Here is a 26146-nt window from a genome sequence, read left to right as displayed (position 1 = left end):
TCAGAGCCACAGCAGATGTGGCACATTGACCGTCAGGCTTCAAAGCATTATACTACTTACTGTAACAATTATAAGGTCTGGATTTGATTACTTCCATCACTCTTGATACAATTACTTTTGTAGTCACTTGTGTATAATTAGCTTTGTAGATTCAACATGTATGTCAAGGCTAATACATCAAAACTAATCACATTTTCCTTCTGCACATTTTCAGTATACGAGCAGTTCATAATTTACACCCTTCCATATTGATATCGAGAAAGTTTCCTGTATCTACATTGAAATATTTTGAAGAAATGTTTATTTTTGTTAGCTGTATCATGTTATCTAAAAAATATATGAGGCATGTCAAAATTCCAGGCATTATTGTGTGTAAAAGGAATCCCCCTTTTTGATATGATTAGAAAGAAAAGATCCACCGTTATAAGCTGGAAATACTTCAACAATCATTTTTAAAGTGTCTCTTGTAGCTTAAAAAAACTGGTAAGTTAATCAACTGTTTTATAGAAAACACTGTATTTAAGTTCTGTTTACTGTTTTATTACTGTTTATTACGTGTTTCTGTTGTATGTGCATGTCACAGATTGGCTTGGTGGGTGACATCAGACCAGGGAGGAGACAGACACAGACAGCACTGAGGTATGAATGCAGATTTACTGAAAAATAAAATGATTAAACAGAAACAAAACACTTTACCAAAACAAAACGGCACAGTGGCTAAAATAAATAGACAGATACAAAAATAGACACGAAACAAAAACAAGTATCGTGCTGGTGTAAACCAGTATGGGTAGCAGTTATTATTATTATTTATTTCTTAGCAGACGCCCTTATCCAGGGCGACTTACAATTGCTACAAGATATCACATTATTTTTTTGATACAATTACCCATTTATACAGTTGGGTTTTTACTGGAGCAATCTAGGTAAAGTACCTTGCTCAAGGGTACAGCAGCAGTGTCCCCACTGGGGATTGAACCCACGACCCTCCGGTCAAGAGTCCAGAGCCCTAACCACTACTCCACACTGCTGTCCCGCTGTTACTTTCTAATACTCTGAACACACACTCCCCGTTCAGCCAAAGCTGCTTGTTTCTATATTGTGGCCGAGGGATTAACTGGCTATCAGTTACCTAGTTTATCCCTTGACCACATTAGGCACGGGTTATCTCATATGCGTGAGACAACAACCAGTTTGTCAATAATCACTTGCTGTTGACCACGCATTCTCACAATTTTATCTGGATGGGACATTTTAACCCCATCCAGACTGTAAACAATAATAACAAAACATTGTGTTTTTACATACAAAACAGTACATTTAAATAATAACAATACAACACATACAAATACAACATAACACAAAACATGAAATATGCACAGGGGCGGGGAGTACCCCGTCACAGTGCATCAAGCAACCTGGGTTGATTTTGAAAGAAATATACTGTACAGCAAGCAGCAGATGCATTTTTTAGTTCTGCAATTTGACTTCTTTGGGGCAGCTTAATTACAATTCAGGGCCACTTTAGAGGGGTGGCACAAGCACTCCCAAGTCCAGAACCAACCATGACAATCACGTATTGGTCAACTTCCCCAAAACAACACTGTCAGCCATGTTTAATAACACTTATCAATCAGCTCTCTATCTCGAACAACTGAACATCACAGGCATTTCTCGTTAAGAAACATTTATCTTAAAAGGATTTCAAAGGCTTAATACAAAAGCCAAATCTAAAAGTGCCGCTTTTGGTAGTTGCACCAGTTGATGACGAAAACAAATATCATCAGCAATAATTATGTAAAAACTGATGACTCACCAAACCCAAGCCACTAAGGGTATTGCACGCAGTGCTGCGTCATTTAGAAAAGGCATTTTAAGTGATTGCCATGGACTCTTGACCGGAGGGTCGTGGGTTCAATCCCCGGTGGGGGACACTGCTGCTGTACCCTTGAGCAAGGTACTTTACCTAGATTGCTCTAGGTAAAAAACCCAACTGTATTAATGGGTAATTGTATGTAAAAATGATGTGTAAAAAATAATGTAATTGTATGTAAAAATAATGTGATATCTTGTAACAATTGTAAGTCACCCTGGATAAGTTTGTCTGCCAAGAAATATATAATAATAATAATAATGTTGGGTTCTGATGTAGAAGTATGTACAATAATGTAAAACAAAGTGTAGGTTCAGGTACAAGTAATTCCCCTGGTCCATCATTTCAACCAGTAATAATCAAATATGGATAATTTACCAGTGTCTGCCATGCTCCTTCTCCCCCCACCTCCGCCTAGTATTTACGACTTGTCAAATATAGGATCTCAAAGTCAAAGTCTAAAGACACTACTAACAAAATGCATAGCTAAAATGAATGAGTTGCAACAAGGGCCTTCCCTCATATGATGGTTATGTCTGAGCTGAAAGTCCTGAAATATCTATCCAACCACAAAATGAAGTGCTTCTCATCTGATTAAACTTTCTAGAGAAAGTTTACATATGCCTCTAAAATATTGTATAGGGAGCAGAGCGCACCTATGATTTGCTACATGGCCTATTGAAAAGAAATATAGGTAGGACGAAGTAATTTGGCTGTCAAGAACTGTAACCCTGAAGATCTCAAAGAGCCTAATAATAGTAATTGCAATAGCTGAAATAAACAGAACAAATCGAAGGATCTGTGATGTTCCTGCCCTGACTGCATTGTTTAATTGTGTGGCTCCCCACTCATCATCGAAACTGGTAAAAGGTTGTACTTTGAACATTTAAAAATGCTATCCAAGAGCAAGTCTGCAAGACACTAGATCATTTTCTGTAGTGTGGCAAAGCAGCCCTCGTGATTCATAAGAGCTACAAAATATTTCCTCTTGAGAATCAATGACCTTCTCTTGCAGGAATTAAAGAAAAAAACACACACACACACAAAAAACAGACAAACTCAAATTGACTGTTTTGAACTTGCACAAGGTGACTGTAAAGGTATCGACTAATATACTTGTTGTTTGCCATATTTTGATTAATGGTGGTGAGCAGTCCTCCTAGTCTGAAATACCATCAATCTGTCATACTTAATAACTTCTTGCACAACCCCAAGGGCTTAATTTATCCTTGGTGGGGGGGTGGGGGGGGGGGGATAGCAAGTGGAAAATGCTAGAAGTAGTTACAGTATTTGGTTGCCTTCTTTAAAGAGGTTCATGACTTAAATAAGTTATTATAACTTAGCCTTTGAACTTCTTTTCTTGTGCTGAATATATTTTTGATTCTTATTCCTTTTTTGTTTAGATTAATACAACACAGTACAGTAGAGTAAAGCTGCTTCTTGATGCCTTTTCACATCCTGTGCAGTAGGGATGTATTTTTCCAATGGCCTAGCTGCAGTGAATCAGAAGCTTAAACTTTTGAAATCCACAGAGTTACACATCCATAGTTATAAAAAAAAACAAAAAAAACAGGCACAACAGAGGGCAACTGATACTTTTGATAATGAAGAGGCAAGACCATGTAAAAGCTTTGGTTTTGTTGAATACAAATGTTTAGATTATTTGCTTTGTTAGTTATTCAGTGACACTGTGATTAAGCAGTATTGCTATACGCTGACTGGCCAAACATGCCCGGGTATGTTCGGCCTGATTAAAACTATTGTGTTATAAACAAACAATGTTCATGTAATGTATTGTAACATATACATATTTATTATGTGCAATTATTCAGCAACAATAATGAGAAAGCAGAAGGATCTCAGTGACTTCCCAAGGGCATAATAGTGGGTGTGTGTGCATCCAGCCCATTCCTCAGTGCAGGGGTAGCATTTTTTATTTTCTCTTACGTTTTCTCTTTCTCTTTCTCTTTCTCTCCCGTTCTCCACTCTCGAACACACAACCCCGAGGGAGTGCTTTGTGCATCTATATATACTGTTGTGCCGGGATTGAATTACTAATTAATTATTCACTTGAATCCGAGCATGTGAACTAATTCTGTGCAACCCTGTGCTCACATATTACATACTTTAAATGCACGTGAAGTGCAATACCCGTGCCTAAATACAATTATACATTTTAAATAACTCGTGCTACACACATCCATTTATATCCCGTACAGCCATATCTATACACCAACATTAACACACCACATGCAACATATAACACAGAAATGCACACAGGAGTGGGGCACATTGCCACAGTGCCGTGTCCTGTTTTCTGTTTTGTTCAACCTTTTTATTTTCTGTGTGTTATTAAAACACAGAGCGCAACAGCGTCTCAGATTCACTCACCACTACTGTCTGTCTGTGTACTTCTTTCTGGTCTGACGTCACCACTAAAGCCAGCTTGTCACAGGGACATAGCGTACGTGATCTGTTCCTTGGTAAATGCTTAGATACAACCTACAAGTAGCCTGTGTTACAGTACTGAAAACAGTGAGTTTGTCTTGTCTGTTAGTGTTTGTTATAACTGTCTGTTTGTTTTAAACTAGGCTACCTATAACACGATCCGGAGCTGTAGCGGAAGCCAGCATGCACCCGGACATCACTTTCACCCCTGCATTTCACAGAGAACTGTAAAACACCACTAGCACCTATTCACTGTCACTAAAAACAGTGTTTGTGTTCTGTGTTTAGTGTTGGTGTGTAAAACTGCACTTATTGGTTGCGGGTCAAACCCGGGCTCTGGACATTGTTCAATAAATCAATAAACACCCTTGCACCTGGAAATCATTGTCTGTCTGTTGTGTATCCACTCTGCACTGCACACACCTGTAGTCACTCACCACTTTGCCACAGGCCATCAGACCCAATCATTTCTGGCACAACACCAAAGTAACCCTCGATCCCTGCCGAAACAGGGAAAGGCGATCTTGAACAGCTGCTATACTCTCGTCCAACAGGTATGCACGCATCGTACTGCTGGAGCCCCAAGTACGTAGTGCACTGCACCAGTGTAAGCTGGCTCTTTGCATCGTTGAGGGTGAGGCCCAGCCTCGCCAGATGCTCTGTCACAATCGCTGTGTGGGGCACTGCTCCCTCTCGCGACTGGGAACAACCAATCGTCGAGGTAGTTAAATACACTGATCCCCTGCAACCGCAAGGTAGCCAGGATAGCATCCACGTGAATTGTCGCAACGAAAATGCAAATTGCGGTATGTGTGTGCTGCAACTGGCCCATCTTAGTACATCTACCCCTGGGTGTTCCATCACCCAGCATTAGATGCAAAATATGTTGATCATGTGATGTGACATGTGATCCCTGCATCACTAGAAAGCTGCCAATGATCACTTAAGCATCAGTGTGGATCAAGGCAATAGCTACTTTAATGACAATAATGCACCCATCCATCGTTCCCACTGATCATCTACCTACCTCTCTGCATCAGCTGCATGACAAAATCATGACTGAACAGATTACAATCCTTTGAGACACCTTCCAGTACCTTGTAGAGTCTATACCACATTGCGTCTAAGATCAAGTGATCAGAGCAAATGGTAGCCCAAACTTATTAAGTACAGTTCCATATACAGTTGCCAGACAGTGTATATGTTTAACAGTGTATTTTTCATTTTAGATATCCACCAATGGATAGATAGATAAGGTAATTTAGATATTTTGTATTGTTCCTAACAGAAGAATCTAAGCATAAACACAGAAAACATTTTGCATCAATGCAAGTTTCTTGAAACTGCTAGCAAACAGAAAAGCCCAGAAAACTACTGTAATAGGCCCTATTTTACCACTTACCAGAATTTTGTCTTGCGATGTTGATTGAAATGTTTATTCCTTACTAAGTATATCATTTAAATCGTGTTTGAAACCAAAACTGTTCTCACTCCATTAAATATACATCATAGAGTTAGCATACTTGGGCAACGATCACAGTTTGATCTATTCGTTGTTTTAACTATATCAGGACTGGTTTCTAATCTGTGCCGCTACATGACCTGTCTAATAATAACTTGGCTTCCGTACGAGAACCTGGAGCCAGTAGCTAATCCACTGTCATGGACAGATTTATCAGAAAGATAAATTACAAATCAAGATTAGGAATTTTATTTCAAATGAGTCCAAGTTTCTGTTAGTCTAGTTGTGAAGATTTACTTTGATCTGTTGGACACGCCACTGGAAAACTGTTTAAGCATTCATAAGAACACAGTGCTGGCAGATCTGTTCTGTGGGAAACGCAAAACAACAAGAAGGAAACTCACAGGTCCACTTTTTATTTTGTTAAAATCTTTGTAGTCTGGTTTTATAGGGTTCCAGTTCACACCAACCCAATAACATAGAGTTCTCTGTGTGCATATAGATGATGTTAACAATGAAATATTACAACCTGATACACAGGACAAATTGCAAATTGCAACATTCATAAGTACTGTATAGTATGTTGTTTCTTCCTCTGATTTTTTTGTTCTGCCTGACTATGACTTTTTGTGTATATTTGAAGACAGCTGAAAAGAGTGACATAGCCACATTCTTACCTTGTATCAGTACAAGCAACATCATGAATTATCACCACACCTTTTCTTGTGTTGAAGATCGATTGATTCTTTGCTTGTTTTAATACTTCAGGAAATGCAGATATTTCAAACATAATGTTCTAGTTTCCTGGTACATGTGTCTAATCACATCCTGGGATGTTCCTCAAATGATCTAACTACAATGTGACCTACAGTACAATAAGTATATAAGTACCAGTACAAAGATGTTTATTTTTTAAGATCAGGGACAACCTCCATCCAAACCCTGATGCAGTTCATTATCTCATTCTACCTGGTAAACCTGGAGTGGAATGACCCTCCAGGACCGTGATTTGACACCCCTGTTTCAGATGCTTATTGCTTTGCACTTGAAAATCACCTTATAGCCTTGTCACAAAGACGGCCAGAGTGGGTGGCGTCAGACCAGAAAAGGAACACAGAGACGGTGATGTGATGAGCTGAGTGCAATGGCTGCACTCAGCGTTTATTAACAAATAAAAGGTTTGAACAATGGAATACAAAACAGGACACGGCACTTGACGCCAAAATAAACAGACAGACAAAACGACTAAACACTTAACAAACGGTGCACGGACAGACAAACAGACACGGTGAGAACAAACACTTTACGTTTACGTTTTTACTGCTTTAACTCTCCTCTCTCTCTCACCCGTTCTCCTCTTCCGAACACCCAACCCTTAGTGCAAGAAACGTGCATCTATATATACTGTTGTGCTGGGATTCAATTACTAATTAATTACTCACTTGAATCCCAGCACGTGAATTCATTACGTGAAACCCCGTGTTCACATATTATATTTTAAATGCACGTGCGTGATGTGCAATCCCGTGCCTAAATACAAATATACAATTTAAACACACGTGAAACACAGACCCGTTTATATCCCGTGTACCAATCTATACACCAACATTAACACACGCAACATACAACACAACACACACAAATGCACACAGGGGCGGGGCGCATTGCCACATATACCCCCCCTTGTGCGCAGCACACATGGCCTCAACGGCCACCTCCCCCCTTAAAAACCCAGCAGTCCAGGACAAAGTCTCGGGCTGGGAAGGGAGGCTTCAGTGGGCCCATGGCTGGCCATGCTGTCAGCACCCCTGCCGGTAGTGGCACGGCTGACAGCCTGTTGGTCCCGTCCTGCAGCGAAAAAGCTGCGGGGGCAGGTGGTCCCCCGACCTCCCCCTTCTTCATAGCCGGCAGCTCCCTCCTGTGGGGCTCCGGCCACAAGAACTCCTGCAGCGAAACTGCTGCTGGGGAAAGTGGTCTCCAGACCTCATCCCCCTTCTTCGTGGCCGGCAGCTCCCCTTTCTGGGGCTCCGGCCACCGTACTCCCTGCGGAGGTACGGGCAGCAGAGGCAGCTCCAGCTCCTCTGCTCCAGGCGGTGGCGGAGGCAGAGGCAGTTCCAGCTCCTCTGCTCCTGGCGGTGGTGGAGGCAGAGGCAGCTCCAGCTCCTCTGCTCCTGGCGGTGGTGGTAGCGGAGGCAGAGGCAGCTCCTGCTCCTCTGCTCCTGGCGGTGGTGGAGGCAGAGGCAGCTCCAGCTCCTCTGCTCCTGGCGGTGGTGGAGGCAGAGGCAGCTCCTGCTCCTCTGCTCCTTGCGGTGGTGGAGGCAGAGGCAGCTCCTGCTCCTCTGCTCCTTGCGGTGGTGGTGGCGGAGGCAGAGGCAGCTCCTGCTCCTCTGCTCCTGGCGGTGCTGGCTCCCTCTGCTGTGGCGGCTGGGCATGTGCGCGCCGTGCTGCCTTCAGCAGCATAGCGAGAGGCTGCTGGGGGACACCAGCATCCTGCCCTTCTCCCCCCCAAAAATTTTCAGGGGGTTGAGCCTGTAACCCCTCCCCTTCCGGCTCTTGGGGCTGAACCAGCAGGCATTTTCCCTCTGCTGGTGGCTTGGGTCCCAGGGCTGTGGAAACCCCGACTTGCCTCCCTTTGGGCTGTGGACGCACCGACTCCTCCCTTTTGGGCTGTGGACGCACCGACTCCTCCCTTTTGGGCTGTGGACGCACCGACTCCTCCCTTTTGGGCTGTGGACGCACCGACTCCTCCCTTTTGGGCTGTGGACGCACCGACTCCCCCCTCTTGGGCTGTGGACGTTCGGGCTCCCCCCACTCAGGCGTAGGACGTTCGGGCTCCTCCCACTCAGGCGTAGGACGTTCGGGCTCCTCCCACTCAGGCGTAGGACGTTCGGGCTCCTCCCACTCAGGCGTAGGACGTTCGGGCTCCTCCCACTCAGGCGTAGGACGTTCAGGCTCCTCCCGCTTGGGCTGTGGACGCTCAGGCTCCTCCCGCTTGGGCTGTGGACGCTCAGGCTCCTCCCATTTGGGCTGTGGACGCTCAGGCTCCTCCCATTTGGGCTGTGGAGGCAAAACCAGCAGGCATTCACCCTCTGCTGGTGGAGATGGGGACAGCAGGTACTCACCCTCTGCTGGTGGAGATGGGGACAGCAGGCATTCACCCTCTGCTGGTGGGCCTGCTACCTGGGCTGCTGTTCCTTTTATCGTTGCCTCCAGGTAGCTGAGGAGAAACTCCACACCTTCCTCCAAGGTGTTTGGGGTGTGTTCCTCCTGATAGGCCTCCCATCTCTCACTGTCCATCATCCACAGGGCCCGGACGATTATGGGCAGAGACTGGGCCTCCAGCCCAGCATTTTCTAGGAACCAGCCCCGCAGTTTGATGGCGTCTTCTGCCATTGACCTTTTTTTTTTTTTTTTTTTTTTTTTTTTCCAGACCCCTCCTGGTCTGACGCTTGGAGGCGCGGCTATCCCACGATGACACCACGTGTCACAAAGACGGCCAGAGTGGGTGGCGTCAGACCAGAAAAGGAACACAGAGACGGTGATGTGATGAGCTGAGTGCAATGGCTGCACTCAGCGTTTATTAACAAATAAAAGGTTTGAACAATGGAATACAAAACAGGACACGGCACTTGACGCCAAAATAAACAGACAGACAAAACGACTAAACACTTAACAAACGGTGCACGGACAGACAAACAGACACGGTGAGAACAAACACTTTACGTTTACGTTTTTACTGCTTTAACTCTCCTCTCTCTCTCACCCGTTCTCCTCTTCCGAACACCCAACCCTTAGTGCAAGAAACGTGCATCTATATATACTGTTGTGCTGGGATTCAATTACTAATTAATTACTCACTTGAATCCCAGCACGTGAATTCATTACGTGAAACCCCGTGTTCACATATTATATTTTAAATGCACGTGCGTGATGTGCAATCCCGTGCCTAAATACAAATATACAATTTAAACACACGTGAAACACAGACCCGTTTATATCCCGTGTACCAATCTATACACCAACATTAACACACGCAACATACAACACAACACACACAAATGCACACAGGGGCGGGGCGCATTGCCACAAGCCTGAATAAAATATTTTAAACAGAATGAAAGGAAGACCCGTTATCTAATAATTACGATATATATATATATATATATATATATATATATATATATATATATATTTACTTCAAAATTGGCTCTAAAGAGGGCTGAGTATAAAGCTGGATTTGCAATGCAGGAGCATTTTTGCTGTGACTAAGGTAGTTTGCTTTTTAGGCCTGCCTCAGTATTTCATTCACTTCCACTAGCATTTCTTAAATACTTGCATTGAAAATAATCTATAATTTAGCTATTTACTTTATTTGTCAGAGAACCACAATGTTAGATCTGCTTTGTGGAGGTGCTTGGATAAATATGTTCCATATATGGAGGGGCTACCAAAGAGACAAAGAATCATTTGGAAAATGTAGAGACATTTTTTTTTGTAAGGAATACAATTAATAAAAAATGTTTTTAATTATCAGGGCATTGCAGTGTATGTTCGTTTTCCAATTTACTTTTGATTGTCAACACATACACCATTAAGAAATTACTGTCCACAATAAATGTGTATTGTTATTTTAATTTGTATTATAGGGCACTGTGGATAGGATGATGTCACTGGTCAGGCTTTCAGAGTCAGAGACAGAGAATTCAGTTTTGTAAGCGCTGGTGCGTATGTTTAATTATAAACAAAAATAACACAGACAGAAACTCTAAACAAAACACACTTAACAAAACAAAAGGCACAAGGGCCAAAACAAAATGTTATTCAAAACACTCACGAACGTAAACAAACTCGGACACGTATGTAAATACAGTACACTACAGCACAGCACAGCACAGAACACAAAAGACATACCGGCTTCACCAACATTAATTCTCACCATCACTAACTGCCACAGGCACCAATGATAGTCCCTCCCAGGGCCTGCATCTGCACAGTTACTATAGGCAGCTGTCTTTTACATTGTTGGCTGTTAAATGGCTGGTATGCAACAAGCCTGATGTATGCATTTTTACCTTTTTTTTTTTTATCTGCTTTATGTTTAATTTGCTGCCATTTTGATATTAACTTGCAGTACTGTTTCTGTACCTCAAGAGGGTAGCACATTAAACTATTATTTAAAGGTGTGGAAATTTAACAAAACAGAGCTCACCTTTGTGTTGTTTAATATTTTCATTACGTTTTCAGGAACAGGGGCTTGAAACCTGGTCCACAAGGCCGGGAAACCTAGTTTGAGGAAACCTTTCTGTATCAAACCCTCTCCCCTGGTGTGCCATGCAATAGCCTGATGCCTCATCTCCTGAAACCGAGTTCCAAGCCACAAAGTGGCTTCGTGTTCTCTCAGCTTTCGGGTCAATTTGCACAAGACCACGTGGCTCTGCTTGGGGTCAGGAAAACATTACTTCAGAATAGAAACATTGTACAGCCATGTTGAAGGGTATATTTTGTTTACAATTTCTGAGGAAAGATACTTAAAATAATAGTCATGATCAGCACTCCAGATAAGGTTTTGGGTCTGGGAGTAACTTACCCTCTAATTTTAACACTGAGAGAGTAAAATGTATTTTCAGGGGGTAAAATGCAACATTACCTCGAAGTCACGAGTCATCTCGATAAATACTGTACAATCTTTAATGGTAATGGGGTAGGCATTAAAAAAGAGCCTTCCCTTTTAACTGCAATGTTACTTTGAACTACTGTACAAAAACTTAATATTAAAATAAAATCAGAGACAACAGATATTTTTATTCACTTTATTGACCACAGCCAATATGCCTTTGAAGATAAGGTGCTAAGATAAGCACAGAAACAGAACATATATATGAAGATAAGCACAGAAACAGAACATATATATGAAGATAAGCACAGAAACAGAACATATATATGAAGATAAGCACAGAAACAGAACATATATTTTAACAGAACATTTACTTTTTTTAATACTTCTTGCCTATATATGCTTGTCACAAAGACGGCCAGAGTGGGTGGCGTCAGACCAGACAGGAATACACAGACAGAGACGGTGGTGATGATGAGCTGAGTGCAATGGCTGCACTCAGCGTTTATTAACAAATAAAAGGTTTGAACAATGGAATACAAAACAGGACACGGCACTTGACGCCAAAGTAAAAAGACAAACAAAACGACTAAACACTTAACAAACGGTGCACGGAGACAAACAAACACGGTGAGTACAAAACACTTATAATTATTCTTATCACTTATTTTAACTCCTTTCTCTCTCACCCGTTCTCCTCTTCCGAACACCCAACCCTGACTGACTAAAAATGTGCCTATTTATACTGTTGTGCTGGGATTCAATTACTAATTAATTATTCACTTGAATCCCAGCACGTGAATTAATTCTGTGCAACCCCGTGCTCACATATTACATTTAACCAGCACGTGAAGTGATTTGTGCTCTCCTCGTGCCTAAATACAAATCTACACTTTAAATACACATGAAACACAGACCCGTTTATATCCCGTGTACCAATCTATACACCAACATTTACACACGCAACATACAACACATAACACAAATGCACACAGGGGCGGGGCGCTTTGCCACATATACCCCCCCTTGTGCGCAGCACACATGGCCTCAACGGCCACCTCCCCCCTTAAAAATCCAGCAGTCCAGGACAAAGTCTCGGGCTGGGAAGGGAGGCTTCAGTGGGCCCATGGCTGGCCATGCTGTCAGCACCCCTGCCGGTAGTGGCACGGCTGACAGTCTGTTGGTCCCGTCCTGCAGCGAAAAAGCTGCGGGGGCAGGTGGTCCCCCGACCTCCCCCTTCTTCGTAGCCGGCAGCTCCCTCCTGTGGGGCTCCGGCCACAAGAACTCCTGCAGCGAAACTGCTGCTGGGGAAAGTGGTCTCCAGACCTCGTCCCCCTTCTTTGTAGCCGGTAGCTCCCTTTGGTGGGGCTCCGACCACAGTACTGCCGGCAGCGAAGAAGCTGCAGTGGGAGCAGGTCTCCGGACCTCCCCCACGATCTCCGGCAGCGAAACTGCTGCAGTGGGAGCAGGTCTCCGGACCTCCCCCACGATCTCCGGCAGCGAAACTGCTGCTGGGGTTGGTGGTCTCCAGACCTCCTCCCCCTTCTTCGTGGCCGACAGCTCCCCTTTCTGGGGCTCCGGCCACCGTACTCCCCGTGGTGGAGGTATGGGAAGCAGAGACAGCTCCTGCTGTTCTGCTTCTGGCAGTGGCAGAGGCAGAGGCAGCTCCTCTGCTCCTGGAAGTGGCTGAGGCAGCTCCTGCTCCTTTGCTCCTGCCGGTGTAGGTGGCGGAGGCAGAGGCAGCTCCGGCTGCTCTGCTCCTGCCGATGTAGGTGGCGGAGGCAGAGGCAGCTCCTGCTCCTCTGCTCCTGGAAGTGGCAGAGGCAGCTCCGGCTGCTCTGCTCCTGCCGGTGAAGGTGGGAGCAGCGTGTAGTCTCCTGCCGATGGAGGTGGGAGCAGCGTGTAGTCTCCCCCTTTTTCAGGGGACTGGTGCTGCTCTGCCTCTCTTGCAGCGGACTGGTGCGGCTCTGCTTCTGAAGGGGAAACCAGCAGGCATTCTTCCTCTGCTGGTTGTGCTGGGGAAACCAGCAGGCATTCTTCCTCTGCTGGTTGTGCGGGGGAAACCAACAGGCATTCTTCCTCTGCTGGTTGTGCTGGGGAAACCAGCAGGCATTCTTCCTCTGCTGGTTGTGCTGGGGAAACCAGTAGGCATTCTTCCTCTGCTGGTTGTGCTGGGGAAACCAGCAGGCATTCTACCTCTGCTGGTTGTGATGGGGAAACCAGCAGGCATTCTTGCTCTGCTGGTGAAGGTGGGAACAGCTGCCTCTCAGGCTTCGGATTCCCGCGGTCCCCCCGTCTGGGCGCTGGACGCTCGCGGTCCCCCCGTCTGGGCGCTGGACGCTCGCGGTCCCCCCGTCTGGGCGCTGGTTCCTCCTCTTCATACTGGGTGGGGCATATGGCTAACGTGTGCCCATAAGCCCCACAGCCAGGGCATAACTCTGCTGCAAGGTTCTTTAAAAAAACCTCCCAGCCATCATCCTCGACCTCCTCCCTTTTGGGCTGTGGACGCCCCGACTCCTCCCTTTTGGGCTGTGGACACTCGGGTTCCCCCCACTCAGGTGTAGGACGTTCGGGTTCCTCCCACTCAGGCGTAGGACGTTCGGGTTCCTCCCACTCAGGCGTAGGACGTTCGGGTTCCTCCCACTCAGGCGTAGGACGCTCAGGCTCCTCCCACTCGGGCTGTGGACGCTCAGGCTCCTCCCACTCGGGCTGTGGACGCTCAGGCTCCTCCCACTCGGGCTGTGGACGCTCAGGCTCCTCCCACTCGGGCTGTGGACGCTCAGGCTCCTCCCGCTCAGGTACTGGAGAGGGCAGCGACTGCTCCTCTCCCTCTTGCTCACTGGAAGGAATCCCTCCCATGTCTGCAGCTAGGTAACCCAGCACCACAATGGTGAGGTCACGAACGGATGCCGGGTTGTGCTGTTGCTCCCAGTCCTCCCATCGTTTCCCATCTCGCATCTGCAGTGCGTGAATAACCATGGGGAGGTCACTGGCGAAGTTCCCCTCGGGGTGCACCAGCCAGTCCCATATTTCCCGGGACGGTGGGGAACCCGGTGGCAGTGGGGGTAGAGGGGTGGCTACTGCCCCGTTGTGGCTGTCCTCCTCCCAGCCCGGCATGCAGGATGAGGGCTGCAGCTGTTGTTGTTGCTGCTGCTGCTTCTGCTGCTTCCTGCAGCTCTTTCTTCCCATCCTCGCTTTACTATTTTTTTTTTTTTTTTTTTCACAAAACCCCCTCTCCTGGTCTGACGCTTGGAGGCGCTATTATCCCACGATGACACCACGTGTCACAAAGACGGCCAGAGTGGGTGGCGTCAGACCAGACAGGAATTCAAACAAAGAGACGGTGGTTGTGATGAGCTGAGTGCAATGGCTGCACTCAGCGTTTAATAACAAAATAAAAGGTTTGAACAATGGAATACAAAACAGGACACGGCACTTGACGCCAAAGTAAAAAGACAAACAAAACGACTAAACACTTAACAAACGGTGCACGGAGACAAACAAACACGGTGAGTACAAAACACTTATAATTATTCTTATCACTTATTTTAACTCCTTTCTCTCTCACCCGTTCTCCTCTTCCGAACACCCAACCCTGACTGACTAAAAATGTGCCTATTTATACTGTTGTGCTGGGATTCAATTACTAATTAATTATTCACTTGAATCCCAGCACGTGAATTAATTCTGTGCAACCCCGTGCTCACATATTACATTTAACCAGCACGTGAAGTGATTTGTGCTCTCCTCGTGCCTAAATACAAATCTACACTTTAAATACACATGAAACACAGACCCGTTTATATCCCGTGTACCAATCTATACACCAACATTTACACACGCAACATACAACACATAACACAAATGCACACAGGGGCGGGGCGCTTTGCCACAATGCTCTATATTGTTCTCCCTCAGCTTGTATGGCTGGCAAAGCCTGCCAGGATGCCTTTTCTTCTTCGGCTGCCACAACTGTACTGCAGTCGTAGGGTCAAACTCCTGGATGCTTGGCCCTAGCATGACTATTTTCATCAAAGTGGTAATGCTTTCACTTTTGAGAGAGCACCTGAACTTGTTCTTCACTCTGTTTTGGACACTAAGTGCTCTTTCACATTCAACACGTGTTACACACAGACGCAAAGCAATGTTACATAGTTTGGCAACATTATGCATCAGATTGACATGCAGATTAAGAACACACTTGCAAACTTTTGTCATGGTACATTGCTTATAGCCTCCATTAATCTTGCCCTAACAGGACCCCTGTTTTTTTTTTTTAAAGAGCATCTCCATACAACAAAGGAGCCACTTTATACTCACAACTGACTCTGCAAATTAATTATGTTACTTATATTTTATCAGTAAATTCTTAAACTCAGTGAACATGTTAAAACTTAAATATAAAGCCATACAGATAATCCAGATAAAATAATTAAATTAATTAATAAATTATAAAACAGGTTTTTTTTAATATTATAGGCACCTTTTTTTAGCGGTTGCCTCTGACGATGGTTCCAGTTGGATTTTTAGCTGGACAGGGGTGTGTATGCTTGAACCTGGCCCGAAAAATGGCCATTACTACTATAGATCAAAGTGGAGGAGTGGAATAATAGAGTCAGATCAACGCCCAGTTGTAGGAGACATTCAATTTTTCCCCCATTTTGCATCTTGTAAAGCACTTTGTGATGGTGGTCCACTATGAAAGGCGCGCTATATCAAATAAAGATTGATTGAATAATAATAATAATAATAATAATAATAATAATAATAATAATAATAATAATAATAATAATAATAATAATAATAATAAAATAATAATAATAATAATAATAATAATAATAATAATAATAATAATACAATAAAAAGGCTGTCAAATTTGATTCAGTATTGAAACACTTACTGAATTGTAACCATTTTAAACTGTAGGGGGGGCTGTGATTAAGAAGCAAAAGCATCTATTATTTGACCCTCTTTCTTCCACGTACTTTCTTTGCTTGAATTGAACTTGCCTTCTGAACTAATTGGAGGGTGGTGTAGCGTCTGTATGCGTCATACGTAGAATAATCACTTGGGGCAGGCTAGCTCCTCCTATTAAAAAATCAGAAGGGTGAAGATACTTCGATATCTGCAGTGCTGCTTTCCTGTTGACTCGCACTTTGTTGCAAAATCGCATTCGTAGCTATGGCCAGCAGCATGATTCTGTACTGGGGCTCCGGCTCCCCTCCTTGCTGGAGAGTCATGATTGCTCTGGAAGAGAAGAATTTGCAGGGTTACCAGCAGAAGCTGCTATCTTTTGAGAAAAATGAGCACAAGTCAGAGCCAGTTATGGCGATAAATCCCAGAGGACAGGTGCGTGCGTGAGTGTGTGTAGTAACATAAACATGTGTGTTGTTTTAGATTTAATATGTATCTCTTCAGTTGTTAAAATGTTGTTAGTTAATAAATAAATAAATAAATAAATAAAAACACGAAATAATGCAAAGTATGTCGAGTAGAAAGTATTATGTAAGTGGAAATGTTAAAACCTAACAATCGTGATTCGGAATTCAGAAGTGAGGAACCGGGATTTTTTTTTAAAAAACAAACAAACAAAACAAATCAAATAGATTTTTAGGGATTATTCATTTTGATAAAATTAAAATAAGAGTTATTTACGATTTTGTTTTCTGCTTTCTTTTTTCCCCACGGAGAGATCGTCTGACTGCAGAGTGCGTTCAGCTGTACAGTAATGATTGTAATAGCAGTGCATTTCAAATCTGCTGTGAAGAACGCACTGTTCTCAATGTTGCACTTGTATATCTCATGGTTTTATACTGTAAAGGTCTTTTCACACTGAGAGCGTCGTGTCAAATCGTCAGCGTCTAGCGTATTTTGACGCCGTCAAGTTGCTTTCACACCAAAGGCGTTCAGGTAATTAGACTGCAAAAAAACGGCAAACGTGATGCACAAGAAGTCGATATGTATTATTATTATTAAATAATATACTTATGAATTACTACTCGTTCATGTGTATGATGGAGCACTATCCCTTAAAATAAAAACCTAAACAACCATAGTTAAAACAAATAAATAAAAGAGCACAATCGGAATAATAATAATAATAATAATTACCCTACAGCTGACTGTTTACGTTTCTCTACCTTTTGATTTCCAAATGCTGCTACAAAAACTGCATTTGCAGCACGTATTTCCATGGTTTTATATTTCGTACTGCCTGCCCACGCTGTTTTTACTCCTTTTTTTCCCCCGAGAAAACTGGTGCCGCACGCTCTTCCATCGGGTTTTAACTACATCTGAGTCACAAGACGGGCAAAATAAGTAACACAAGCAACAGTGTAGTACTTTACTTGTGGTTCGCTAAAGCACATTAACCAGAACAGAACCATTAATGTGTTGCATATGTTTAATATGTAGGCTATGGTTGAAGTTCTTAATCTTAAAAAACTAAATTTTATACAACTATTCAGTTTAAAGATACAGTTTGTGTTTGAAACACAGGGCTCTATACTCATTCCGTTCTCCACAAATAAGTAGTAAGCATTTTGATGACTGGACATGTATGTATTTACTGTCTGTCCTAAAGTTAAATCATGTAAAATGTACATAAACACGAAGGATATGTATACATGTATTCATTTAATTCTGATGGAGGTATTTTTTTTTTTTTAACAAGTCGGGTCTCATTTTGTGTTAAATCCTTGAAAGTTTTCTTTACTGTAGTTCTATTTGTTTCCATTATCTTTTAAGGACGCTCATTTTCATTGGGCCGATCTCTGTGTTAATGAAATTCAGTCGAGGCTACCTGTGATGTTTGTTGTCATGCCGACGAGGGGGCGAGAGCTGGAGTGTAATTGGTTAGAGAGACAAATTTACAGCCGACGCACACAGAAAAATAGGACGCGTCCAGTGTGAATGCCTCCAGTATTGTATTCTTAAAAAAAAAAAAAAAAAAAAAAAAAAAAAAAATACGCCGGACTTTGACGCCTTGCTCAGTGTGAAAGAACCTTTGCAACAGTTTTACTCGAACATGCATTGTAGCAGCATGGTTAAAAAAAATGTAAATAACTTATTTTATTTCATTCAAATTTATAATGCCAATAAATATAGTAAAACTACGATCCCTCCTCCTCTACAAAATGTTGTCACACTCTATTTACATATTTATGACCAAAAATCATCCAATGTAAACAGTATTTAATTATTGAAATTTCCAGACCGTCAAAAACCCACTGTACACATTATATAGGTACATGACATAGAAACCTATATTGATTGAATTTATGTATTGTAGAATTTACAAAGTTTACACCTATTTACATTGTAAGTTATTCCTGTATGAGAGTGTAAATTGTATCACATCTTGTTATAATAATAATGTTTAACTAAAATACAGTCTTTGTTGTGTCTTGTAGCTTCCCTCATTCAAGCATGGTGATAATATAATTAATGAATCCTTTGGCGCCTGTTTATATTTGGAGGTGAGTTTATACAGGTTTACATCTTAATGCAATAAAGTCTTTCCACAAGTATAGGGACACCCTGTGTCCTAACACTGTCCCAATACGTGTTGTACAGTAGTGTGATACAATTATTGTTGACAGCAAAAACAATGTATTTATTACACTGTGTTGTGTAAGGTGAATACTCCTAATGTTCTGAAACATTTTCTTTTATAGATCAAATGTACTTTCTTTATGTGAACAAGTTATTTTGTGAGTGGTATTTTGAATGTGGTCTTGTGACAACCAGAAAACTCACCTTTTTGCCCCCTCCACTTTGGGGCACATGATTTCCAAGTGTGTTTTTTATATTTATTTTAATCATTTACAGACAGACTGACACCTTGACCATTTCCATGTTCTTGATGATAATTTTAAAATAATAAAGAAATACAGTGTCCACCATTCCTTGGAATAGGGAGCTGATTTCAGTCGTACATTTCTTCATGTCAGGTGTATCTGCGATATGAGAGAACAGTATTGTAATGTACAAGGTTATAATTAATTCCCTTTCATTTGCACCAGGTAAGTGTTGTTGGTCAGCCAGTTTAAATTGGGTGGATAGTGATACCAGTTGCCAAGTCTTGGCAAAACTACAGTAAAACCTCACATTTATCCTAACTTGTCCCCAACTTTTTGAACCAATTTTAACTCTGGTCTGTGCAAACCCCCCTTTATTTTATGGACCATACCTGTTAACTTTGTCCATGTCTCTAAACACAGTGAAAGAGGCTTCTTCTGGTGATACTGTAGTTGTGTATCTGAGGAGAGACTTTGGGTTGAATGAACATTGGAGCTATACTGTACTCCTGTCTCTGTTGGACCGTTCCCTTAGAGTTGTGACACAGGTTGGTTGTACAGTACTGTATGGAAAAGCAGTGTTCTGCTAATTGGAACTGTGCTGCATCTGCCCCTGTTTTGTTGATGGGTAAAGAGACTTCCTTTGGGTTCTTATTAAAAGAAAATGGAAAAACAAAAACAGGTGATGTGCTTCTCAGGTGGCTGTTGCTACTTCAGTGAACTTGTTCTCTCTTTGCAGAATCAGTTCAAGTCTCAGGGCACCCAGCTGATCCCTGATTCCTCAGCAGAGCAAGCGCTTGTTTACCAGAGAATGTTTGAGACGCTTACTCTCCAACAAAAAATGGGTATGACCTGACACTGATATCCCATGTAATGAATACAGGGTAGATACTGCAAAGTGCTGCAGTGGATTCTTATTAAAGTTGCTATAGCTGAATAAAAAAAATCAACATATTGTACCCTTAAACACACAGAATGCTTTTTGGAAAGAGAAAGGCCCTCCGTGCTAGTTACTAGTTTGACTTTCCTAACTCTTGTTTGCATACCATTAGTTGGGAACGATACAAATGTTTGCAATGTGTTGAACCAATACAAAACCCACCACTGCAATATGTTGATCTTTAAAATAGACAGTTTGGGCACATCCTATTAAATGTTTGATAAAATTAAATTCTGACCAGGGCTTACCTTCTAGCATAGTCTATTGGAATGTATTGAGGGTTGGTTGGTGTGATAAAATATAAACAAAATAAAAACTTTTGTTATTAAAGTACACTACTAAGTTGTACAGAATAGATGTGAATCCCAAGTAATGAATCTTATCAAATACTCCTAGTAGTGTATTCTCTTTAAACATACCAAGCGCCATTTGGATAAGTTATGTGATCGCTGTCTAGATCAGTAGGATATGGGTGGGGACAGGGCTGGCCTCAGGACAAGGCGGCAGCCTACAGCCCTACACCTAAGGGGGCCCGTGCGCGTCACAAATTGTATGACGTCTTCAGAGTCGAAACAGTCTCGCCAGTATTATGTCGGCCCCTCGCAAGTACGAGTCGGGCCATTGTAAAAGGAAAATAAAAAATGTAGAGAAATTCAAGTCAAGCAGCAATAAGGAGCTACTATTAATCGATGATGAAATAGAGATTGTGTGTATTAAAGTAAGACGGACCACCACACCAATGGTTTGAATAGGTATCTGCGACAAATTAAATGTTTGGAAGTACACTCGTAAATGCAGCGTGGTATAAAATAAAGCTGCTGCTTGGCTAGAATATTCAGAAAAAAACGCCATGATGTTTTGTTGGGCATGTTTTAGTGTAATTTACACAGCAAAAATTAAAAGGGGGGGGGGGGGGGGCATCACCGCCTAGGGCCCCTGCCTAAAGTCCCACAATAACCCTCTGTTTCTAATGTGAGTGCAGTGCTGAGTGGCCTGGCTCTTGGTTCGTCAATGCCGATGGACTCTCGCTCAGCCTGTTGCTCTGCTTTTCAGCTGATGTCATTTATTATACGTGGAGGGTTCCTGAGGACGAGCGTCACGACTCTGCTGTGAAGAGGAACAAGGAGGCTCTGAGTGCCGAGCTGCAGCTCTGGGAGGGCTACTTTCAGAAGGTAACGATAAGAAGTGCCATCGCAGCACGGCAAGCACATAGAATACAGGGTTTAGAAATGAACTGTCCCAAATCTAATACGCTCTACATAAAACACATAGCGTTTGTTTTTAGTTCTTTCAGTCTGTTTTTTTATATTTCTAAAAATGGTGTTATTTATCTCTGAATATTACATATTGTTTCCACGATTTGCCAGCACTGTATCTCCATATAATATTAGTGTGAGAGCAGAAGTCTATATAATAAAGTACCTTAAAATGACAAATATGTTTGTTTCACAGATGGATGCTGGGTCGTATGCGGCAGGAAGAAACTTTACAATGGCTGATGTCATGGTTTTTCCACAGATTGCTTATGCATTCCGCTTTGGGTAGGTTCATAATGGGAAAGAAAGTTACACAAAACAAAGAATGTTTTCTGTTTCAACATTGTCACTCAAAGTACTTTCTGATGCAGTAATATATAGAAGAAAGTTTTTTCTTCAGTTCCCATGGTCTTGGTTGTCATGGGAACTGATATAAAAGAGCAGACTGTGCAATATTTGTACTGGATGACTCCAGGTTTCTTGATATATAATTACACTGGGATCCGCATGTTCCAAACGCAGCACCAGAATTGGCAGCACCGTTGAAGTTGGTGCAACATGCCATTTATTTAACCAGCCATTATGTGTTTTGCACACTAGAGGGCGCTGTGTGGCTAGAAACTGAAATTTCAAGACTTATATCTGAAATATAAATTTTCACCAGCAGGTGTCACACATTGAAAATCAAGTTACAATGCAATACCATCTATACCAGGGGTGTGCAGTCCTGGTCCTAGAGAGCCACAATACTGCAGGTTTTCTGGGTCTCTTTAAATCATCAGTGACCAAAGACCTTGGAAACATGTTAGTGTTGACCAATTAAGAAAACAGTTGGTTGAATTAAGAAAATCATTGGTTCAATTATTTTTGATGGAATTACACCTAGTAGGGGGTCACTATGAAAATCTAAATCTAGACTGCATTAGTCTACATTTAATAATAATGATACTAATAATAATAATATGGGACTTGTCACAGACTAAACTCTGCAGGCAAACAGACCGGACACTGTTGTAGAAAAGAAGACAAAAAGACTTCTGATTGACATTGCCATACCAGCAGACAGAACCATCAATATTCAGAAAGGAGACACCTATCAATGGAATGAAATGAATGATTTATTGAATTGACAGATAAAACATGCCCGTAAATGATTCGATATTTGAATTTGGCCCATGGCCTTGCCAATTGGAGCTCGATAGCCGCCCCTACACTGGCAAAACTATAATCAAATAACTATATGAATTAGATGAAACCAAGCCAGTGGGCAGGATAAGTGGCGCTTGAGGCCACCTTCCCCCAAAAAGGACAAGGCCTCCTAAGCCTCTGCCACCTCGCAGAACTAAACCACCCGGCACTCAGGTAAGGAAAAAAACCTCTGCGCACCCAGAAGGTGACAGGAGGAAACCTTAGGGAATCCATGGCCAAGGGTAGCCCGTCCTCCAGGCCCCAAAATAAAACATCTTAAATGATATTTTTCAAGCTGTAAAATAATGTTTTAGTCTAGATTTGCTATATTGAGAAAACAAATACAAATGTTAGTCAAATATGACACTATCATGTCTTTGAATTCAATTGTATGTCCCATGCTAATTCCTCTGTGCTAGTCAATGTTGTTTATGGATACATTATTCCTGTTGTATTAGAAAGCCGAACTTGTTGTCCCAGGTTTTGTACATCAGCTAAAAGTTAGGATGTATGCACAAAAGCATTTGATACAGTGAGATATGTAGAAAGGTATTTGAGTCAGATACACATTTTGAATGAAAAAAAAAGAAAACATATATAAATATATTAATCCATTTGCTTCCCATTCATTATCAAATGGCGACAGTGTATTATGCTGTGAAGTGACTGGGCAGTCTCCCAAAAGCATTCAATGAATGACCACAGCAACCCCAGCTGTTATTTTAATGTTTTCTTCTGCCACCTGGAGACAGGAATAATGAAGTGCTGCTGATTTAAAAGTTTTCAGAAAATTCACAATTGTTGCCATGCGACACCATCACAACAGGTGGCATGCTGTAACCTGCAGCACATGGGTAGGAACATGCAGATCCCACTGTATGTTGGTTGCAGCATAATATGTCGGCGGTTTATCTCCCCGTTTGTTTGGGTTGCATGTTGAAATGAGGGGGGAGGAGACAGCTACTTCACAGTCCGTAGTTGTCTGGCTAGTAGTCGTCTGCACAACATTTTGTGTTCTCGTCTAAGCTGGTGTTTATTGGGGAACAGACCATATTCATACTGCTATATGTCTATTTTCCCCACATATGTTTTAGTTGTGTAATGTCTCTTTTATTCAGGTTGTCCCCGGAGAAGTTCATCAAGTTAGGAGAGTACCATAATCTAGTGAAGAAGCGCCCCAGTGTCGAGGCTTCCTGGCCACCTCACTGGAAAGAAAACCCCCAGGGGATGGACATTCTCAAAGACTTCTAATTCAGCGTCACCCGTGAAGAGTAGAAGTAAAGGACTTTCTGTCTACCTTACTGACCGAAATGTTATGTAATTGATTCATGTAAGACTCCTATTCTATACAGTACCATATCATTTATGAAGTGTCTCCTTTTCAGCATTAAGCTTAAGAAAAACCACAGTTTTGTGGTCTTGTAAAGTCTAAACAAGTTAGATTTAAAACAGAGTTTGGAATCAAGTGTGATTTAGGTTTTCAACACTTCTAGGTTGTTCAGAAAAAAAAAAAAAGTTCAGATATATAATTTCATTTATATCACCGATTTAAATAGCACAGTGCTAGAACTTGCTTGTCAGAAATTGTTCGATTTGTAGCATATCATTATAGAAAGTGGTTGCCATGCCTTTGAAAAACTGAAGTGGCCTTATCATAAAAATGCACTACAAACAGTAAAAAATATCTTTGTGTTTAAAACAGTAATGTTACATAGTTTGTTAGTTCTGTAATCTGTGTCGTTGCACTAAAATTTAATCTTTAATATAATTAAAACTTTCTGTTTGTTTGTTTTTTTTCTGACCGTAATCCTTTGTGCAGGGTTGTCAGTTTCAATTTCAAACCATAGTTGATTTATGAGCCAAGGTGCACGAATAATAAATATAAAGGCATATAATTGCAGAGACAGGTACAGTGACTTTACAGCACCTGTAAATAACGAGTTACACAAGTGTTCATTATGTTGAATTTCAGCTTTGGTGTGGTTCAGGAGGAGTGAGTGAGAGACAACTAATTTAGCAGGATCCCATATTTATACCTAGTCTGAGCAGTAGTCAATAACTTTGAGGTGCACAACTTTTTGATTGAAAACCAGTTTTTCCTGTTCCTGTATTTTTCATCATTCAGTTCTGCCGGGTGCCTTTTAGGCATATGACATCCATCTATGGAGCCATTAAGAACATAAGAACATAAGAAAGTTTACAAACGAGAGGAGGCCATTCAGCCCATCTTGCTCGTTTGGTTGTTAGTAGCTTATTGATCCCAGAATCTCATCAAGCAGCTTCTTGAAGGATCCCAGGGTGTCAGCTTCAACAACATTACTGGGGAGTTGGTTCCAGACCCTCACAATTCTCTGTGTAAAAAAGTGCCTCCTATTTTCTGTTCTGAATGCCCCTCTATCTAATCTCCATTTATGACCCCTGGTCCTTTTTTCTTTTTTCAAGTCAAAGAAGTCCCCCGGGTTGTTAGTGCCAGGGAAGTTACCATATTCATAGAACTGTGTTTTATAAATGTCTTGCTCAACAGCTTTAGGGACATGCATGTATTGATCTTTCAGCTGACATGAGGCACACACTCTTGGTTCACTGGTACCCAATAAATCCCCAATTTCCAAACTAAAATGTGTACAAGCCAAAAACCTTAAGGTGACCAAAACTTGTAAAACAGGAGAAAGAGGCTTCCCCTGCTAACATGTATGAGGCAGTTTTGGCTCAAGTAACATTAGTAGCTGTACTACATTTTCTTCATACATCTGAAAATGATCACAGCCGTTAACGTCATTGTAATAGTTTATTGGATCACTTCTGTTTAGCAGTATTCTTCTCTCTGGTCTTAAAGGAGCACCCCTGTGATCATTTACATAGTCCAAGTAATCAATTTTCTTCAGACTGAGGAATGACTGGATTTACAGTAATCTCAATCTAAACCTGCCCCCTTACAGGATTAAATTATGCCCCCATATAGCACTAGACTATGTCTAATTGACTTTAATGAAAATAACCTTTTTTAGTTAAGAACTACTTTACGCCAGGAGTATTTTAAATATTGTGCATGAAATTAACTTTCCATTAATCTTGAATTGATGTGCAATTTTGTCCAGGGTCAGTGCTTATCGTGGTCTGTGAAACTGCACAGAAATGACTGGGATTTGTCTGACCCGAACCCTCTCCCCAAACCCCTACCCACAACCATAGGTGGCGAGTTATACGGGCCCATGCTGCCCATGCTCCACCAATATTCAGGAACGTGGGCCCCGCTCCACCAATTGAGCTTATGTTTTACACACATTTTGAGGTGAACAATATTTCTATTCACAGATGAATGGTAAGTGTCAGCTTGGGGGGCATGCTTATCTTTTGGGAACTGTTGCTTGTGACCTCATTTTTAAGGAGACGCGACCGCGGCGTGAAAAAAGCCTGAAAAAATCACTCTGTGCCGTTGCATCATTTGAAAGGCGTCCATATGAGTGCCTGAGGAAAAGAAAATCACACAACCTCAATTTGGCGGGTAGTTTGAGATGTGGTTGTGTTTAACACTTCAGACTACACTTGAATATGTTCTAGTCTTT

At 42.2% G+C, this 26146-nt stretch overlaps 1 protein-coding gene across 1 annotated transcript; it reads left to right on the top strand.

Moving 5' to 3' along the window:
* The first annotated feature begins 16438 nt into the window (after positions 1-16438).
* LOC117399310 (glutathione S-transferase A-like) lies at positions 16439-24359 on the top strand. Its single transcript, XM_033998405.3, has 6 exons — positions 16439-16746; positions 18810-18875; positions 19936-20041; positions 21190-21308; positions 21589-21677; positions 23699-24359. Exons 1-6 carry the CDS (start codon positions 16579-16581, stop codon positions 23829-23831), a joined length of 681 nt encoding a protein of 226 aa, XP_033854296.1. The 5' UTR covers positions 16439-16578; the 3' UTR covers positions 23832-24359.
* Positions 24360-26146: the final 1787 nt, after the last annotated feature.

This window comes from Acipenser ruthenus, chromosome 4, assembly GCF_902713425.1.
Source record: "Acipenser ruthenus chromosome 4, fAciRut3.2 maternal haplotype, whole genome shotgun sequence".
Classification (NCBI taxonomy): domain Eukaryota; kingdom Metazoa; phylum Chordata; class Actinopteri; order Acipenseriformes; family Acipenseridae; genus Acipenser; species Acipenser ruthenus.
Note: the sequence above shows the minus strand (reverse complement) of the source record. Positions and strands in the feature narration are given on the sequence as shown.

Excerpts from the sequence above, each read along its gene's own strand:
- LOC117399310 (XM_033998405.3), top strand. The coding sequence starts at position 16,579 with ATGGCCAGCAGCATGATTCTGTACTGGGGCTCCGGCTCCCCTCCTTGC. Across the intron at positions 18,876-19,935 it reads GCGCCTGTTTATATTTGGAG|AATCAGTTCAAGTCTCAGGG; the intron begins GTGAGTTTATAC and ends CTCTCTTTGCAG. Across the intron at positions 21,309-21,588 it reads GGGAGGGCTACTTTCAGAAG|ATGGATGCTGGGTCGTATGC; the intron begins GTAACGATAAGA and ends TTTGTTTCACAG.